General features: G+C 38.7%; 1 protein-coding gene across 3 annotated transcripts; it reads right to left on the reverse strand.

Annotated features, from left to right (window-relative positions):
* Window positions 1-107: 107 nt before the first annotated feature.
* Window positions 108-10,830, reverse strand: caprin2 (caprin family member 2). Of its 3 annotated transcripts, none has more exons than XM_084406468.1 (21): window positions 10,671-10,830; window positions 9,098-9,323; window positions 8,889-8,951; window positions 8,728-8,814; window positions 8,403-8,641; window positions 7,817-7,899; window positions 7,263-7,400; window positions 7,128-7,168; window positions 6,782-7,033; window positions 6,302-6,343; window positions 6,108-6,227; window positions 5,897-5,981; window positions 5,442-5,494; window positions 5,226-5,336; window positions 5,038-5,124; window positions 3,479-3,592; window positions 3,201-3,375; window positions 3,006-3,116; window positions 2,588-2,685; window positions 2,237-2,297; window positions 108-1,381 (listed from the first exon to the last, which is right to left on the reverse strand). In XM_084406468.1, the coding sequence occupies exons 1-21, from the start codon at window positions 10,673-10,675 to the stop codon at window positions 819-821; spliced, it is 2,754 nt and encodes a 917-aa protein (XP_084262594.1). In that variant the 5' UTR covers window positions 10,676-10,830; the 3' UTR covers window positions 108-818. The 3 variants fall into 3 exon arrangements, with proteins under 3 accessions (XP_084262594.1, XP_084262593.1, XP_084262592.1); XM_084406467.1 differs by having other exon boundaries at window positions 2,946-3,116; window positions 5,226-5,321; window positions 10,671-10,827; XM_084406466.1 differs by having other exon boundaries at window positions 2,946-3,116; window positions 10,671-10,827.
* Between the last annotated feature and the right edge of the window lie 3,700 nt (window positions 10,831-14,530).

Here is a 14,530-nt window from a genome sequence, read left to right on the forward strand (position 1 = left end):
AGGTAAACATCCCACACTATCTGCATTGATACTAACCTAAACAGCTAGACCAGCTGCAAACCGCATTCACAGCTTTACTTGATGCACAAATGAAGCCATCACAGAAGTGAACTGCACATTTTTATTTCAGGCACAAGAGGGAGCAATTTTGGCCTAAACGCCTTCTCGGCGGAGTCAGTCAGTGTTCAACTTATTCACTCACAGTATTCCACAGACAAACACGCAGATTAGCACACGTACACCCAAAACCCCAACAAGGCCACCAAGTCATTTTAAAGTGCTCAACATGTCAAGTATTACCAGAAAAAAAATCCTCCATTCTTGCAAAGCGATGTTTGTTCAACGACCCAAAAAACAGAAAGGCACCATGTTGCAGACTTTTGTATGGCTGGGAAACCTCTCTCTCTCTCTCATCTAAAATGAACAGGCGAGAATACAGGGCCATCTAACAAGCACCAGAAGACGTTTCTGAATGTTAGGATTTCAGTTTAGTGCACACTAAATGCAGCTACTTTGGGTTACGGGTTTGTGCACCCAAGTACACAGTAAAGACTTTCAAAACACTGAAAGAAAAGAAAAAAAGTATATTAAATAATGATAATAATTAAATAAAAAGAACAACCCAGGTAAACCCATGTAAACGTTCACCAGCAAAACATCTTACATTAGCTTTAACACTGACTTTTGTACTATTGAACATCTTTCAAACATGCAGTTGCACCATGCGTAACCAAAAGCGCAATAAAGTGCAGAGTAGCTTTCAAAGAACATCCAAAATGCCCCATCCTCCCTTTTTGTGCCCATTTAGAGATAGATATTCAGTCCTGGTACAGCAAGAAACCAGAGAAGGTGCTGTACTTCCAGCTGCTGCCGTAGATGGCACCGCGGTGCAGCCTCAGCCACACCTGGTCACCCTGGAACAGCTGGAGGACAGCGTGATTGCTGGCGGTCTCGTGGTCCGGAGCGCCGTCATTGGCATACGCGGACACCATCACCTCTTCGTTGCGCATGAGGTTGATGTACAGGGGCACGCTGATGGCAAGCTTCAGGATGTGGAAGATGAAGACGTAAGTGCCGGCAACGGGACAGGTGAAACGGCCGCTGGTCGTGTCGAACATTTCGCCGAGGTTGGTGTGCAGCAGTTCGAAGGCGATCGGCTGATCCAGAGTGCCAGGGGCGAAGTTGGCCGCGCGGGCGGCGGAGAAAGCCACGCGGAGTTGGTTGAGCGGGTACACGTGTACGGGCATCATAGTGTGCGGGCCCTGGGGTGTGATGGGCACTTCCATTGACGGGATGGAGAGAGTGTCACTGATTCCTGAGTCGAGCGGATACGCACCCTCCCGGTCTGGGCTGCTCACCTGAGAAGAGTCACTCCAACCAGCTTAAAGAGGGGAAGAGACAAAGACAGATCATCACTTTGATCTATTATGAGCCATTCCTCACCAGTGTTGGGGAAAGTTACTTTTAAAAAAGTTCATTCAAATATTGCTTTACACCCAAAAAAAATAAATAATGAATTGCATAGAAAAAGCGCATTGCGTTACTTTTTCCTCACCTGGGCTGGGCTTGCATGTTTTTTTTTTATAAAAAAAAAAAAAAAAAAAAAAACTTTTCAAAAACTCAGATTTTGTTGTGAATTTAAAATTAACACTTTCCTTTACTAGTTACTTGAAAGTAATTGGATTACATATCTCGCATTACTTTACCCCCAACACTGTTCCTCACATCTTCACTTTTGAACAGGGACCATTTTTAAAAATAAAAGTATCAGTTTTAAAGGAGCTGTATGTAAGAAATGTATTTCAATTAATCATAAAATGGCCCTGATATGTCACTAGACATTAAGAAATCATGTTCATTTCAAATACTTATATCACTGACAACAGTAGTCCGGCCAGGATATTGTCATTTAAAAGTGAAGTTGCAGCCCTCAACTGATGTTGATGTTGTCATGTTGTGTTTTGGCCTGAAGCACCACCCTCCACCTATCTACCAATCAGTAGTGTTTCGGCATCCGGGTTGCCAGCTCAGCTCTCGTTACCACAGCTGCAGCTACAAACGTTTGTGCTGGATCCTGCAGCCTATCTGGCAACCTCGAGTCAGGGGGGAGGGGGAGGGGATACACCGCTCTACAGTAATTTGAAAGTGATTGCAGTACCAGTTTTGGCCACAATCTTACATACGGCTCCTTTAAATATTTTTTTCACAAAATACCAGTATGGGAGATTGTTCATACCATTGCTCCTTTGAGTTGCTGTGCCTCCACCTCGTTTGAAGCTCTGCTGATACCCGTTTTCCTATTGGTAAAACAAGTCACAACTGACCCAATATAATATATAAATCTAAAATATTGCCTACAACACAATGAAAAAATTAATTTTGCGGTTTATATAACAAATGGCATTAGTAACCCTGACCTATAACAAATTATAATGGCTTAAACACAAAAATAAATAAGATAACGTAAACAAAGCATAAAATATTATATAATACCTACAGCACATGTACTGAAAAATGTACTGGTTTGTTCTTAATATAATACAACTAATATGCAACTTGAAAATAAAAATACATATACATATCTTACTCTAGACACATAAATGGCAGATCCAGGGTCTCTGTGTGTCTGGGATATGAAGCCCCCTCCTGGAGAACGCATATTCACTCTGTAGGCCTCATAACCACCTGGAAATCAGTCAGAAGGAAAGAAAAATGCAGGTTTTAAACTATTAATCCAGGTCTGCTCCAAATTGCAAAGATAACAAATAGTATAGTAAATGGTATATAAACTTTGTGCAAGAACAAGAGAATTCATGCATTGGCTCTGTGTTAAAATTTAGAACAGAAAATACACCACCATTAAGTGATCTGCACACAATACAAAAAAAAAAAAAGAAAAAAAAGAAAGCCTAACAGAGTGAAGAGACCGAGGAAGAGGAAGGTACCTCTGTAGCCACCAGGTGATCTGTATGAGTGACCCAAACCCCTGCCTGCACGCGTCATACCTCTCGCTGTACCGCGGGGGTAGCAGGACTGACTCAGACGAGACTGTGGCTGAGGGGTAGAGAACGCGTGACCAGCTGTGCTGACCGGACACTCCAGCTGGTACTGGCCTTCTGCAAAAACGCATGATTAGAGAGACAAAATCTAACAGTCTGAGAGTGCGTGTGAATGTCACTAATCTGTAGGTCATGTTTTACCAATCTGTAGGTCATCTTCAGGCAGGTTGAGCTCAGGTGGCGTCTGGGTGCTTGCGGTGGAGTAACTCTGGGTTTTGGCTGACGTGTAACTCAGATGCATAGACTCAGAGAACCCACTCTCATCTGACTTCATCCCCGAGCTCTCACTGATTGGCAAAGATGCCACGTTAAACACCTGAGGAGGAGAGGAGAGGCTTCAGATAGGATGTTTTGCATTAAATAAAATGGAATTGATGTTAGGGACATCTGAAGCAGATGGAGATAAACAACATGCTCACAGAGTGGATGTGGAAGTTGTTTTCTGCACTGATGGATCGGTGACTAGGTGGGGTTGTAAAAGTCTGCGCAACCACAGAGGTTGATACTCCATTGCATAACATCTGCTTTCCTGCCTGACACATGCAAAAAATAAAGTCAATCCCAAACAAGGTTTTAAAAGCACTGGATAGTCATTTCCAGAAGAAACTTTTAAAATCCCTTTCTTGCAAGGCTGCAAATTTAAAGGGTAACTCACGCCAAAATGCAACCTAGGGTATTTTTGTTAATCTACCCGAGGCAAACTTTCATTTAAAAGCATAATTAGAATGGAAACGCCACTTTTAAGTTTGACCATATTTTAGTTTTCGGTCAAACTGCCTTTTGAATGGGAGTGCTTGGGGCACTTCTATGATAGCATCAAAAATCGCTATTTTTAAAACACTTAAGAAGGCTCGACACAACATGAAACTTTGCTCGAAGTATCACCAGGGGCTCTACATATGAACTCGAGCATTGAGAACATAGTGTACAGAGTTTACTAAAAAGAAAAATTTAACAACTCACTGCGTTTCCGTCCGCCGGCATTTTGTCAGTCAAAAATAGTTGATCTCCGAATGCGAATGAACTGAGTCTGAATTTTAGTATTGTTTCTTATATGAGGATCCTTTTTCAAAGACAAGGTCAATATTGATTTTCACTAACGACAAAAATGATCTGTGAATTTATATGGAACTAAGCTTTAGGAGATTTCCATCTTTACTCTCCTCCGTTACGTTGCATTCGGCGATCGACTATTTTTGACTGACAACATGCCGGCGGACAGAAACACAGTGAGTGAGTTGTTCAAAATCTTTATTTTTAGTAAACTCTGCACACACAATGTTCTCAATGCTCGAGTTCATGTGTAGAGCCCCTGGTGATACTTCGAGCAAAGTTTCATGTGTCGAGCCTTCTTAGTGTTTTAAAAATAGCGATTTTTGATGCCATCATAGTAGTGCCCCAAGCAATCCCATTCAGAAGGCAGTTTGACCGAAAATGAAAATACGGTCAAACTTGAGTGGCGTTTCCATTCTAATTATGAAACGAAAGTTTGCTTCGGGTAGATTAACAAAAAGACCCTAGGTTGCATTTTGGCGAGAGTTACCCTTTAAACTTAAAACTCTGTCTGAAACATAATTACCTTAGAGTTTAAAAAGATTTATTTGGCCAAGTAAGGAATTTAGGCACCACAACATTAGTGTACAGTATAAAAACTGCCATTCATTTTGAGATTTGGTAAAGATTAGGCTATTGGTATTTTAAAGATTAACTGTGATTAAAGATTAAAGTGAGCATTAGATGAAGGCAAAAGTAATCTAAACGAAAAAAATAGTGGAAATGAGAATATTAAATATCCAAATCAAATGTACGCAACTAAAACCTCTAAATAACTTTATTAAACCTTAAATTTGAACCTTCAAATCTCAAATAATCCAAAAAAAAAAAAAAAAAAAAAAAAAATCCCCAGTTCAATCTCTGTAGGGTTTAGGACCGCTCAGTTTAGCATGAATGAGAATTATTTTGTCCGTGAAGTTCTTACCTGTACAGTGCTTTGATTTTCTAGAGGGACTGAGATGGAGGATCCCCTGCGGTACAGTGGAGGAGAGGTGAAGCCCTCACTTTGCTTCTAACAAACAACAGATACCATTATAGCATATTTAAGATTACAAGCCTACTTTTTGGCATCTTACATTCAATAACTGTACCATCACAAAAAAAAATCTTTACATGTGGCTTATCTTCATGGTGTAGATCTAGGTCAGAGTTGGTTATAGAACGGTCTCCATTTGACAGACAGCCTTTACCCTCTCCAGACAGCAGAATCTGTAAAGGAGTGCTCTACGATCACAGCATGTTACATGCGGTCAGTCACAGAAAATCCCGACCTCATGTTTTTATTGTTATACACAAAATAAGCTCTCATATCAAGTCAAACATGCTCACCTGCTGGGACGGAGGCAGACTATCTGATGGGCTTTTTGTCACTTCCCTTTGTGCTGCATGTTAAAAGAAGCAGACTATCAATATCAGTTTAACACCATCCTAATCTTAATGTGTAACTTAAAGGGATAGTTCACCCAAAAAATTCAAACTGTCATTTATTACTCTCCCTCATGCCTAAATTAAATCCTTCCATCATATAAAGCGACCAATTCTCTTCAGAAAATTTGGTCTAAACCACTATTCATATGAATTATTGATCTCTCTATGAACATTTTGAAGTATCAAAATGTCAGTTGCATAGCTGTCAATGGAGGGACAGAGAGCTGTCAGATTTCAGCAAAAAGACCTTCATTTGTGTTCCGAAGTCTTTAGGGTTTGGAACGACATGAGGGTGAGTAATGACAGAATTTACATTTTTGGGAGAACGGTCTCTTCAATATGGAGCGCTCGTGTACCAAGAGGAGTAGAGCAGCCTGGAGATGGATGGCATCTCTTTGCACGACTGTTTACAGGTGAAGTTTCTCCATCCAGATGAGACTCCTGCGAACAGAATAGAGGAAAAGTCTCTGAACACTTTCGAAAAGATCTTTGTTTCAACAAAAATGGGAAAATTTAATTAAGTATTGTTGCATTTTAATTAAAAAAAAAATCCCCTTTAATGCATGCCTGCATGAAGCTGAATGAGCCAGAGATCTGGTCCATCAGAGTCTCCAGCTGCTGTTTACGCTGAACAGGGTCTTGCGGTAACGGAGATGGAGAGCTAAAGACTTCCACTGCGACAGGAGTCTGAGAGTATAAAACATAAAAATGATTAAACTGCTTTGAAACAAATGAGTTCATGATGGATCTAAATAACTCACCGATTTGGAGTCCTGCTCCACCTTGGTCTTTTTTTGACGTTTCTAGAAGACAACATGTGAAGAGTTAGAAAAATGACCTTGTTACATATTAAACGGTTGCCCAACTGAGCTAATTGCCAACATGGAAGATCAGTCGTGCAAGCAGCAACTTTTAATGGGTTTTAAAACTACAGTCCGCAGAGCCCTAGGTGACCTTAGGGGTCCATACAATAAGAAAAAAATCCTCACAATTTAAAAAAAGTGCACTTTAAATTACATTTTTTATTAAAAATAATAATATATATTTGGATATGGTGAGGTAAACACTTATTTTCCAGATATTTTAATCATTTGTTCTGGCTGTATTTCCATTTCTCTTTCAGTATAAATTGGTCCGTATTCATGAAAATATATAGCTGCCTTTGTATTTAAGCAAAGGCGATCATCATACTTGGGGGTCCCCCATAAATATTAAAATGAAAAGTAAACAAAGATCTTCACCTCCTTGGGGTCAACCGTGGGTCTCTTCAGGATGTCTGTAGTCTTAGGAATCAACCCTGCTGCCCCTTTCCATGGCTTCTTTATGGGGGACTGAGAGGATACAGGAGGATCAGAAAGCTCCATTTCCCATGAGTCCGGTGGCTCCCTTTGCTTCATAGCCAAAAACTCATCCTTCCAGCTACGGGGCGAAGCCTTCTCATCCGGTCTATGCTCAGCGGCGTTCGTTTCAGGTAGGTATCGTCTGTTAAGAAACTGGCATCATTCAGAAGTTACTGACTTGCTTGTGTTTCTCCAAAACACAGTTTATAGCGTTGAAGACTTAAGGATCAGGGTCACTTGGTTTTACCTCTTTGGGAGGCACTTCTTTTGAGCTCAGCTTCACCAGTGCTAAAACAAAGAAATAGAAATGGCATGTATTAGAGTAAAAGAATGGCTGCTGAAATGATTAAAAACTGGATGTTAAATTTGAATAAAATCTCACTGGAGAGGTTACAAGGCCTAGATGGAGGGTCAGCCTTTACGGCCTCGGTCTTCTCTGGACTGTCAACTTTAGGAAGTGGTACGTGGTCAAAAAAGCCACAGTCCACTAGCTGAAGTAGCTTCTCCTTCATGTGCTTATCTGTGGAAAGACGCTCAGATTCAGATGTGCGGTGCCCTCACAGCCCAATTAGCAAATCTCAAACGCCCCTTCATCCACACAAATATTATTTATACATTATTATATATATATATAAAGGTTATTTTTGCTGAATTACACGTACATAAAATATGCCTTGAAAAAAAAAATACATTTACCATTATTAATGGTAAAAAACAATATTGTGCAATGTATGCCCTTTAATTTATTAAATACTATATACCAGTGACTATTTATATAAAAATAAATCAATTTTAAATATAAAAAAAAAAAAAATTATAGAATTATATATTTATATATACTATATAATTATAGAAGAGGAAAAAAAACATCCTGGCTCATTCGAGAGAAAAGCCATCAAATTAATTTGGCGATCAGAGAATGAGCTAGAAACTCACATGTTGAGCCAGCAACTGGTCTTTCTTTCCCTTCCAGCAGCTCAGCGTAAACAATAGCAGCCTGTTCCATCTGATCCTCTAAACTAGAGCAGGAAACAACAGGAATACCATGCCACATCAACAGGCTGAATAGACACCAAATACAGTACTGTGATAGCATTAAAAATAACCAGCACCCACAGATAGACATGTTGAGGACAACATACAGTCAAGCCAGTAATTGCACAATAAATCAGAGGGGCATTGTATCCCTAAGTTTTTTTTTTTTTTTAACTGTACATTATCCCACTATTACACACCTGGCACATAAAATCAATGTTTCTATACACACAATATACATTAAACACTTTTAGATGAAAACTATTTTAGTGGTACAACAGACACAGACAATGTTGGAAATTAGTCCCCAATTATAAAGTTTAGTACTACACTTGATCACAGAATGTTGTGTTTGACCAATCAGAATCAAGAATCCAAGAGAGCCATGCACAAATGACAAGCACTTTCTAATGAAATCAAACGTGTATAAACAAAATACAAAAACGTTGACTACAGAGCTGAAGGCGTTATCAGGCGTAGCACAAACCTCATCTTATGGTCTCGTTTGCATCCCAATAAAGACGCCAGATCCAGCAAACTCTCCGTGTCCCGTGTGGTCAGGTGACGGGAATGTTGTCTGGCGTTGCAGAAGTTCCTCCGGACGTCCTCTCTCTGCAGACTGTGGAGGACGTATTGCACCTGGAGAATCAAGCTCAGACGCTTCCTCTCTTGTTCGATCCTCATGATCTTCTCTTGGCGAACAACCTTCCGCTGAGCCTTCAACAACTACGGCGGAGAGCATCAGAAGATCCAGTGAACCATTCAGCACAATTCCATTCTGCTCAGTACTTTAAAAAATGCATAAGCCTTACATCTTGTGTGAGGGCACTAATGGTCTTCTGGAGCTCTTTGGCAAATGTAAGATTGTGGACAACCTCCTCGTACTTCCCCACAGCATCCTGCAACATTACCATACATCAGGGATCTTGAAACAAGCCCCATTTCCCAAATGCAGCAAAAAAAAAACAATTACCAGTTGGTCTTGATTCAGTTTTTCCCCCTTTTCCAGCCTCTCATTGTAGCTTTCCAGTTTCAGCTGTAAAAAAAAAAAAAAAACACCTTTGTTTTGACAAGTCAGAAGGTAATTTGATGCTCTAGGAGTAAAACAAAACCAATTCCATCTGAGTACAATACAACTCATTCCTTCATGCCATTTCTGCCCATATACCATAATTAAGGCACCTTCTTTTTCTCAATGTTACGGATCTTGTGCTTGAGGCAGATGAGGCCGTCCTCGATGTACTTCTCGTAGCCGTAGTAGGTGGTCGCGGCCGGGTTAAGTGCGAGCTGGAGGGCGGTGAGCACTCGAGGGGACCCGGATTTAGGGCTGTCCTGGTCATCATCCTTCTCCACGGTCAACGTCTCTATAGTCCGAGATGGTGACAGCTGAACCATGATCTTAGTCTCTCTGATAGACAGGGGAATGAATAGAAAGTTCACACTATTTATTGTGGAAGTAAAAAGACAGACTCTTACATGTTCAGAGTGGAATAGTAGATTACTTTACTGAATATATACTACACCTTTATATTGCCCTAGCAATACATGTCACCAACAACACAGTGGTCATAAACTTTATACTGACACCTATTGGTATGAAAGCAGCATCACACAAACTCAGTTTATTTGCAGCCAATAGAGTTTGATAATATGGGGTCATGTGATCTCAACATGCATCTATGATTCCACAAATAACTTTTACAATTCATAGAGCCTTTCCACTGCACAAAAGGTACTTTATTGTGGAAAAAGGTTCTTCAGAATATTAAAATATTCTTCACACTAAGAAAAAAATGGTTCTTCTATGGCATCACTGCGGAAAAAAAACAACCCTTTAGAACTGCATTTTAAAAGAGTGTGGATATGATGACCATAATGGGGCAACCCTCTATAAATAAACTTTAAGATCACCAATACTGGTGTCTTATATAGTATAATTTGTATGTATAATCAGATTTTGTGTAAATTCCTCAGTGTTATTTTAGTATCATTGAGATACTAGCCTACTAGTTTTAGTTAATGAAAATAAGAAAATGACGAACTTTTGTCAGTTAATATGTAAAGAAACTTTTAATGTATAATAACTCTTCCGTGCCCGTGGTACATAAACTTGTTTTGCCTTTAAAAGCATGTATATAGTGCTATATAATGCTATATAATGCGTCCTTGTTTATCATGCAAGGAGTTCAGTAACCCAATGACAATACTGAAAAAGGAAATATCAGCAGACATATATTGAGAAGTTATGCACGAAAAGCAGCCTGAACACACTGTTTGATAACTGCATTATAAGCTAAACTCTGCCCATGTGTCTGGACATTCGCCAGTGCTCACCAACCATGACATGGCATTTACATGATACTGATAGACTGACAACTGCAACAACAAAAGGCGAATCACCCACGGAAATGCTCCATCTAAAACCGTAATAATTTACTGTCAGCCATTTACAAATATTCAATAGAACGTCAAATGCAATTCTGGCGTTCATAAGCATAGGATATGCATCCAGCATACCACCACATCAAGCTACAATAACTTGCATTACAAAAAGAGCAGCTGCAATAATGTAAAACGCAACTTTTAAAGCATTTATCCGACACGAGTTTGATGCTTTCCAGAATAATCCTCCCCAAACAGCATCGACGGGGTGCCACCACCCAAAATGACCGCTCAGAGAACGCAAATAAGTTGCCAGAGGACGAATAAAAGCACAGATGCATGTGACAACATAACGCACAGATATCTCACCGACCTCATGCGTCTCTGCCGGTGTGTGAGTTTGTTTGCTGCGATTCAGATCGTTAGGATGACTAGGGTGGGAAGGCAGCACATTTAGAGTCAAAAGCAAATGAGATAGCCTTTCGGTGAGCTGGAGGAAAGACGAAATAAAGCGGTGGTTAAACAGAGAGGGCAGACAGCAGCAGCCTCTCACCTTTTTATGCCCTCAGAAAAGAGGAAACCCATCAGCTGGAAGAGCAATCATGACGTCACACAGCCAAACACACACAGACAGTCCCCTCGCGCAACCTCAGCACTATCTATCTATCTATCTATCTATCTATCTATCTATCTATCTGTCTGTCTGTCTGTCTGTCTGTCTGTCTGTCTGTCTGTCTGTCTGTCTGTCTGTCTGTCTATCTATCTATCTATTTATCTGAGATTGTTTACTTGACTTCCCTTCATGCCCTAGAATGAGTTCACATATTGATATTTATGGTGTGTCACCATTTCAAATCTCATCATGTAAGGGGCAGACATTTGTTGTTAAAACAGTGTTAATTTAATGTTTGGGGTCGGTTATACTCTCTTCAAGGCTGCATTTATTTGATCACAAATACAGTAAAAACAATTATATTGTAAGTATTACAACTTACAGTTTTTCTCAGTCGCTTTGGTGCATTTCTCACATCACTATTTACATTTGCACAACAATGAATGCAGTTCTCAAAACAATTAGTACAAACTGCAAAACCTAGTTGATAACCTGCAAAAGCGTGTCACTTGCTCAAAATGGATAGCTCATTCCTCAAAAGCAAGTATTCATGTCAATGAAAGTGTCAGTGTCATCAAGATGAAAAGTCCTGACACCATTGTTCATGAACAAGATAGTCAAATGACTTTGTCATGTTTTCATTATGACAGTTTACTCTGTAAATGTTTTCCAATGCAAAAAAGTCCGATCATCTTGGTGACACTACCTGAAAATGCTCAAGACAGCACTATATACTATTTGCACAGCCATTAGAAAAATACAGTAAAGTTACACATTACTGTATTTAGTGAGGTAACTGAGTACAAGACACTGAATATGTACACTGTAAATGATTTCTGTTGTTTTCACAGTATTATTGCTGTATTTTCAGTGAAAGTTTACTGTAGAAACAGTTTACAGTAAGTTGCTGTAAATTTGATAGCTTTTACATTATTTTTGCCGTATTTCCAGCTTTGTCACCGTATAACTATTTACAGGAAAGTTGCTGTCAATTTATGCTTTTCTTTGGTGGGGGGGAAGAAAATTTACAGTAATTCTTATACTCCTGTTAAATTGATGACAGTAATATTCCAACAGACAAGCCCGACAGAGGACATTTTTTGGTTTATTGAGGTTATTTCAGCTTAGGAATTTTATACAGTTTTTCTCAGTCGCTTTGGTGCATTTCTCACATCACTATTTGCATTTGCACAACAGTTAATGCAGTTCTCAAAACAATTAGTACAAACTGCAAAACCTAGTTGATAACGTGTCACTTGCTCAAAATGGATAGCTCATTCCTCAAAAGCAAGTATTCATGTCAATGAAAGTGTCAGTGTCATCAAGATGAAAAGTCCTGACACCATTGTTTATGAACAAGATAGTCAAATGGCTTTGTCATGTTTTCATTATGACAGTTTACTAAATGTTTTCCAATGCAAAAAAGTCAGATCTTGGTGACACTACCTGAAAATGCTCAAGACAGCACTATACACTATTTGCACAGCCATTTGAAAAATACAGTAAAGTTACACATTACTGTATTTAGTGAGGTAACTGAGCACAAGACACTGAATATGTTTCACATTTTTACTGCATGCTCTTTGCAATTCTAATTTGTTCACAGCATTGAGCAAAAGAACAAATACACCCTTATTTACAACAAACATAAACTCCCTTTGGGTAGAGCTGTGCACAACTGTACACAATATTGCAGTACATATTGGAACTCATACAACATACATAGTACTGTAATCATTCATGCACATCCAGACGTTCCTCATCAGTGAAAGCTGAGATTCACCTGAGAGAAATTGTTCAATTTAGGAGACATTTTCAGGAAAAAAAAAGATTTTAAAAAATTTGTAAAATTTGCTTGACAGATTTTGACAACTAGTTCAACATTTTTGTATGTAATGACTCAAGCAATGAAATGAGGACTATTAGTTTTATATGGAACGACTATTCACCATTCACAAGTATAGTTAATTTTGACTGACATGACATAAGCCAATGATAATGTTATAAAACAGCAGAGAGTTGTATGAAAGCAACTGATGCATGTCCAAAAGCATTTGCAATTTGTTGGAAGGAATGAGAAACTGCTACTATGATGTGCACAAATGACTAAATGTTGTGGAGGTTGAACTGTTGTGCAAATGTAAATAGTGATGTGAGAAATGCACCAAAGCGACTGAGAAAAACTGTAAAATTGTTTTCTGTTTGAATATATTTTAAAATGTACTTTATGTCAAAGTTGAATTTTCAGCATCATTACTCCAGTCCTCAGTGTCACATGATCCTTCAGGAATCATTCTAATATGCTGATTTTGTGCTCAAGAAATATTTCTTATTATTATTATTATAATACACTTTTGATTAATTCAATGCATCCATGCTGAATGAAAATAATAATTTCTTCTTACTGACCCAAAATAGTAGTGTATTTCATCATGCAGTTCATGTATTACCTGAACTGAACCCACAACCTTTGTGTTGCAAACACCATTCTCTATAGCCATTGTATCCTGTCTAGCTTATTTAATGTTATTTATTGGAATGATCTAACTATAGTTTTTGTATAAACAGCATGGCACGAACAATGCCAAGGTCATGGGTTCACTTCCCAAGGAAGTAAAATGTTCATCTTGAACGCAGTGTAAAAGTTGCCGAATGCATATATACACACCAATGCACACAACAAGTGTAACCATCACAAGTTACATTTATTGAGGAACAAGTAAAAAGTACAATATGTAAAAAAATACAAAACCTGCTTCATATATCTCTAATAATGTGAATACAAAGTGCATAGCTACCATACATGCCTGTAGCACTACAACTAAAGGACTAGGCTAAGGAAAGGTATGTGGGCATTAGACACCCTCAAACTAAAGTATAAAAAATAATCAAATAAAATTGTTGTACTTAGCATACACACACAAACATATGGTTTTACAGCTATCCAGTCCTGAAGTTCTCCATAATGTTTAGTGAATCTCAGCCTACTAGTTGACATGTGTAAAAGCATTTTCAGTCCATATTGCAGTGTTGTTAGGACAGACAGGTCAGTCCTACGACAAAATCTGATGAGACTTAAAAAGAAAAAGACCACAAAACAAATAAATATGAAATAAATAAGACAAAAGCGTATTCATCATAACCGTTGTTCAGTCTTACACATCTTATATTTACAAATAATGCCGTCATAGAGATGACACGATAGAAACCCCATATAGGTGCTTCAGCTGAAAGGATGTTACCACAAATACAGTCATACATGTCATTCCATGATATGGCATATTCACACTAAAGCCACAAGCTGCCACCATCAGAATACCCATTTAAAAACTGAGCAGATATTAAATAGATTACCCAGAGGGAGAAATTAAAATGAATGTGCAATTGAGTGTTTTGTGTGAAACAAATGAACTCTCTAGCGCCACCCCCTGGAATTCAACAGAAGTATGTGTGCATCAAAGTAATTTGTACAATCCAAGACAGAAATCACAAACAATAAAATAATAATAATAATAATAATAATAATAATAAAAACTGACAGGACAGGCATATTGGACCATAGGGGAAAACTATAGGGGAATACTATGAAATATAGTATGAATACTCCTTATATGAAAGCT

Source organism: Rutilus rutilus (assembly GCF_951802725.1).
Source record: "Rutilus rutilus genome assembly, chromosome: 4".
In the NCBI taxonomy this organism is placed as follows: Eukaryota; Metazoa; Chordata; class Actinopteri; order Cypriniformes; family Leuciscidae; genus Rutilus; species Rutilus rutilus.